At 38.3% G+C, this 6262-nt stretch overlaps 1 protein-coding gene across 1 annotated transcript; it reads right to left on the bottom strand.

The window, feature by feature from the left end:
- Positions 1–4578: 4578 nt before the first annotated feature.
- On the bottom strand, positions 4579–5970 carry LOC138874930 (uncharacterized). The gene is made up of 2 exons (XM_070153730.1): positions 5451–5970; positions 4579–5357 (listed from the first exon to the last, which is right to left on the bottom strand). The coding sequence occupies exons 1-2, from the start codon at positions 5968–5970 to the stop codon at positions 4579–4581; spliced, it is 1299 nt and encodes a 432-aa protein (XP_070009831.1).
- Positions 5971–6262: the final 292 nt, after the last annotated feature.

Below are 6262 nucleotides of genomic sequence, written 5' to 3'. Positions count from 1 at the left end.
GTGCATTAGGACACTTTTTGGAAGAGTTTGAGATGAAGAGACCAAAGATTAGGGTAAGGGCTAGAAATTATCCCGAGGTGAAGGTGTTAGGCACCCCTCAGGATCCACAAGTGTAGTTCCCGGCCATGCTACAATTGTGACTTTACAAGTAAACAATCAAGGCTCAAATAAGGACTTGCATACAATATTGCAATTAGGTTGAAACTTATGAAAGTAAGTAGAAAGAGAGCAAGGATTTGAAAAGTTTAAACAACTCTAAAGGAAGCGAATAAAGAAAAGGGGGTCCTAAATTTGTGATTAATATGGATCACTTCAATGCAATATCCATCAATCATTCCTCAGAAGAGGGGTCACACGTGATATTAGTGCACCGGTCATCATATCCATATTCTACCCTTCCCGCCCCGTTAAGGTATTAAATCGCGGAATGGTATCGTTACTTATTGCGTGCTATTACCCGTCCCAATCCTATCAATCTCGGAGACATTGAGACTACTAATCCTGAAGGGGAGGGAGTTGGGGATTTTATGGTTTTAAAAGGATAAAATTCTAGGGCGACAAACAAAACACATAAAGCAGATATGGTAAAACACATAACAGTTGAAGGCTCAAATAAACCTCCTCAAGTCAGAAAAGCATAGAGTTTAGCATGTCTTACATGTACTGATTAGGTTTGAATTAAACTTAAAAAATGCGTGGGGCAGACTGATTTATTACATACTTCAGATAAAAAATTCGAATCAGACCTGCCTGCTGGTTGAAATTGTCAAAGACGGATGCACTTATGGCTTTTACCCTAAATCTTGCCTAGGTGAAACCTATAGGCATGATATCTAATAATGCAAAGTATACTGATTTTAAGGAAAAGCTTTACTGATTTTAGAAAAAAGGGATCCATAGATTTTAAGACGGGTTTTAGATTCGAAACGAGGCTGATTCAATTAACTGATCCTATAGGCATGGTTTCTAAGTGTCATTGATCTTAAATAGTTGCAAGAATCGTATAGACATGATATCTAGGCGTTACTGATTTTTAAACGTTTATAGAAGTGCAGAAATCCTATATGCCTGGTGTCTAAAATGCTGATTCTTATTTAAACCTATATACATGTTTGCCTAATGATAGATGCATATGCAGAATACAGAAAGTCCTATAGGCATGGTGTCTATATGAGAATGCAGAAAATATTATGGACATCGTATCTATGTGAGAATGCATAGTTTCGATGATTTATAAAATGCAGAACTTTAACACATAGTAATTCCTATAGGCATGATCTCTAGATGAGATGCAGAATTTTATAAATGATAACCCCTGTAGGCATGATATCTACCCCTTGCATACATAGTTCCCCACCTTTTCCACTAGCTGATCCCAAATGTTTATTACAAGATTATTACAAACCAAAATTGATACAAGAAAAATAAAATAAAAGTTACATTAGAAAACTAAAAGTCCCAACCAAGGAGAGCCTGATTCGTACTTCTGTCTGAAGCATGAAGTAAACCAACTCCAAAGATCAAGTTCCAAAGCCTTTCTCTTATTTGGGATGTGTCAAAATTCCCAAGAGTCTCAAAGGGGCTCGGGGCAATGCTTAACCCCAAATATATTTCAGAATCAAGGACATAGTGCAGTGTGGAAGGGCCAGCCCTCAAATTTCCAAGTTCAGAGGGAACTCAAGGTCCCAAAGCAAGGCTCATAGGAGGGGGCAGAACTTAAAATCTAAGAGTAGGTGCAAGTGTAGGGGAGGGGGAGTGATGAGCTGGTGGTCATGCCCAACAACTTGAAGTACTGGCACACCACTGACCAACTTGTCATTTCAAGTTGAGGAGTTAGGGCTTATTGAAAGCCAGGCTTAGGCCTGGGCAGCCATTTAAGAGGCTACCATATTATGAGCCTTAACTCAGCATACATAGGGGGTAAAGGTATGGGATTCATAAAAGAAACAGTAGACAAAGGAAAAGTGGGCAAAGGACATGATCATCAATAAAACCTACTGACACCCTTTACTTGGGGTTAAAATTCCGTTCATGGACAACAACTCATGTTGACATGCCCTGAATCCCCATTTACAACCACATAAAGGGTAAAGGTATAGGGATCAAGCATTCACAAGAAAGTAAAGAAAGCAGCAGCATATGATCATGTCAAACTTTGTAGGTAATAGGCATAGATGTAAAGGTTCTAAGTAAACACATTAGGATGATTGCTAGGAAATGAATCAAGACATACCAGTAAAAGAGCAAGAGCAAGATGCAAAGACAAAGTAGTAGTAGTAGTGTATTAGCCTTGACTTTCACCCAGCTAATAATAAGCAGGAGCAGAGAACAGTAGTAGAGAAGAGAGCAAGATGGAATGCAGGTTTTGAAAGTAGTAGTAGTATGTAAGAGTATGCAATTCGAAGTGTGTTGTAAAAGTATTGAATTGTAAGTTAAGTATCCTCAAAGTGTAGAAGGGTCGTGCCCCTTTTATAGTGCAGAAAACAAGTGAGAAAAGGTAAGGAAATAGCATTGAAATCAATCTCCCTTAAGTTAAGGGATTCTGATTTCAATGGGTAAAAGCCAATTAAGTAAAGCAGTTTTGGTTAAAACCTTTTCAAAGTAGCACAAAAGGGGTAAATACAGAGAAGTTATTAAAGAAAAGAATTCAATAGTACACGGCTTCGAAAAAATAAGGAAAGGGAATCAATCAAACAGCCAGGGAAATCAAAATTACAATTCAATTCGAATGAGCCAAGTCAGGAAAAGGTAAAGGAGGTTCAATTAATGAAAAATCAGTAACAATCAAACATACCACATTAGAGGATTTCAGAATCAATCAAAAACATTTGAAGGCAAAGTCCTTATATATAAAGCACACAAATATATGAATACCAAAGGGGTTTGTCAAATTATTTAGAAGAGAGTTTAACAAAGAAAGGTTTAGAATCATAAGCAAGAAGAGGTATAAGTCTAGTTCGCAGACTCACAATGAGTCTGAGAGTCCAGGGTCCCGAAGTGAAACCTAACTCACACAGAAAAGATCAAAATGCCAAGAAATCCCCAAACCTTAGGGTTTCGAGTTGAGTCAGACAATATAGATGAGAAGGCAAACCATTCAATAGAGGCTCAGGAGTCTTTTCCAAAGACTTATGAGAAACAAACAGACATGATACACAGTCAAAAGCATGGAGAACACGTTTTGAGAAAAACTCAGAACTTAAACAAGTTCAGAAGAAAAAGTGATACAAACTTAAGAAGCAGTAGATGAAACAGATTTAGCAAGAACACGAGCAAAGTTCAGTAAAGCAAACAAAAATCAAAGAACTTAACAGTAAACACATATAGTAGAATGAAAACATAACAAGGATAATAATGTGAGCACAGGAGTAACATGTATAAAAGAAAAGTAGAAGGACAATATAGGCATGGTAGAAAAGAAAACATACGAACATAGTATAGACGTATACATACAAAGAAAAGAAAAGGAATAGCCAGAAAAACATTTTAAGCTTTCAGAAACCCTAGATCGGAAAGAAGTAATTTTTGACAGAAAAATTGGGGAAAATATTTTAAAACTACAGTAAAGCACAGATATAGCATAGATTTAAAAGAACAATCAGAGAAAACCTCGAATAGCTAGGGTTTCAGAGGAACCCTGGAATGAGAAAGGCTTGGAAAGATGTCCGATCTAAGTCGGATGAGGTCAGAAACAGGCTCAGAAAACCAAGAGCCACCGGTGCAAAGTCGGAGATGGCTGGAATCTTCGAATCGGTGAAGGTCTGAGTGAAACACTTCGAGGTCTGGCCTCGAACCTTCGAGCATCAGGCATGCAAGAGCCGGAGGAGGTGAATATAGGTTGTCCATGGCCTGGGAAGCCATGGATTCCGGTGAAAACACGGTGGAACAAGGCAGGAGGAGGCTAGGGTTTGAGATAGTGGAGGGTTGCATAGGCGGCGGTTGGTGAGAATGAGGTAGGGTAAAGGGGTCGTTTGAATTAAAAAAGGAAGGGGATGAGGGGAGTCGTTGATCTAAAAGATCAACGGCTGGGATTAAAAACAAACCGGGCGGGTCGGATAAATGGGTAAAGGGGTTGGGTTAAATCGGAATTGGGCCGATCCAATTGGGTTTCAGAATTGGGTCAATTAGAGTGATCAATTTGGCTATGATTGAAATACAATGGGCCAAATGTTAAATAACCAATTTTTCCCTTTTTATTCTTATAATAGTGGTAAAATGATCTTGAAAGCAAATTAAAAGTACTGAGCCAACAAACAATATATAAATATTAATTTAAAAATATTGGAACCAATTTTACAATTATAAAATGCTATTAATCTTAAAGTAGGCTACAATTGCAATTATATGCAATTTATCTTTTAACATACCAAATAAATTTGTAAAAATGTACAAAAATTATCTTAACTATACTTTGGTATAAATATGGGAATAAAATAAATTATTCACCAAAACTGATGATTTTGAGAATAATTATGGATTTTGCACTGCTAAAATAGATAATAAATTGATTTCAAAAATCTTAAAGATTTAGAAAAAATACCAAAACTCTTGGGGCATGCTTATATGTGCATGTACATGCTATTTTGAAAGTATTTTATATAAAGATACATAGGAAAAATTGGGTATCAATACTCCCTTCACCAAGCTAGTGACAACCCCATCCTTATCAACAACATTAGCCATGAACTCAATTAGTTCATTTCTGGCTAGTCTCCCGTCCATCTGAAGGACCATGTCCTTCCAACCTTGAGCAGTTAAAGAGTCAACCAACCTCATCATCTCTGGTTCCACCAGGTCCTTCAACAATCTACCTTTCAGAATTTTTCTCCTGCCAAAGATGACAAACTTGTCCTGTTCCTTCTCAGATTCCTCTTCTTCTTCTTCTCCACTCCACTCTTCATCATCTGAAACTTTTGCTTGTTTAGCTTTCACTGCATATATTGTCCTCTTGGCTAGTGAGGGTTCAGAAGCTACAGGCACAGAGGAAGACTTCGTGGAGGAAGTCTTGGGTTTCTTAGGCTTGGGTGTTGGAACATTCACTGATGTACCCATTTCCTGATGGATCAGTTCCATCTCCTCTTCCTCAATAGCCACTGAGGATTCTGCAATCTTTCCTTTTCCTTTGTCTATTTTCTTTTTCTTGCTTTCTTCTAAAGACTTTTGTAGATCTGCTTCACTTTGTTTTACCATGCTTCTTGTAGCTCTACCCCTAGGCGCTGAAGAGCCACTAGGTGTTTGGGATGAGGCTTTTGTTTTCTTGGATGGCTTGGGAACATTTGGGGCTTTTGGTGTTGTAGCTTTGCATTTCTTTGGGTCATAACTTGCCCCAATCTTTCTCAGTAGACCAGCTAGGATCTCTTCAGTAGATGAAACCAGTTCATCTCTCTTTTTGCTCAGATGAACCAACCCCTTAGCAGGCTCCCCAGACCCACTTCCCCCTGACTACATGCCACTCTCTTCTAACCTCTCTTGTGCAACCCCACATATAGAAAGAACTACTCCCTTCTCATTTCCCCTTTCTTCACCATATGCACCCTCTCTCTCTTTTTCTTTTGCAGACTTCTTTTTACCTCCACTCCTACTCGTCTCAGCTAGCTTAACATCCCTACTGGGTCCAACCAGAACAAACCTAGTTTCTATGTTTTCAATAATAGATGAACTTACCTCAGTAGGGAATTCTTGAGTCTTCTCAAAGTCAAAAGACCCATGTCCATCTCCCTTAGTCGCGGATTGAAACGATTCAGTCTCAGAGCTAGAATCAGAATTTTGAGCTGGGCTTTCTTTCACTTGGCTAGCTTTCAACCTTTTGTTTAAAACCTTGCTCAGAGCCTCAGATGCTACGGCTTTTCGTGCAAGCATTTTCTGCTTTCGAAACCTAGGTTTTGGAGATTCACTAGGTGGAGTAGATGAGGATGAATTTGAGGGAGAAGGTGGTGGAGGGGTTCCAGGATGATCTTGTGGGTTAGACATGGTTGTTGATTTCTTGAAAGAATTTGGGAATTTTGGAGAGGAGGGCAATTGGAAGTGAAGAAGTATTTTTGACGGTTTTGGAATTATGATGAAGGATGGAGAAGTGATGTGTATTTAAAAGAGAATTAGATAATAAATAGGTAACGACAGCTTTTTCATAGGTCAATTAGAAGTCTAATCAAACTGAAATTCCAGACTTTTAATGATAGATTTGGCTTCCCTAGACATTAGGCAAAATTTACAGTGTAGAGTTCTAGATGGACGAAACTAGTTCAATGCTTAACAGATATAA

The sequence above is a fragment of the Nicotiana sylvestris genome, chromosome 8, assembly GCF_000393655.2.
Source record: "Nicotiana sylvestris chromosome 8, ASM39365v2, whole genome shotgun sequence".
In the NCBI taxonomy this organism is placed as follows: Eukaryota; Viridiplantae; Streptophyta; class Magnoliopsida; order Solanales; family Solanaceae; genus Nicotiana; species Nicotiana sylvestris.
The sequence above is the reverse complement of the archived record's forward strand: the minus strand, read 5'-3'. Positions and strand labels throughout refer to the sequence as shown.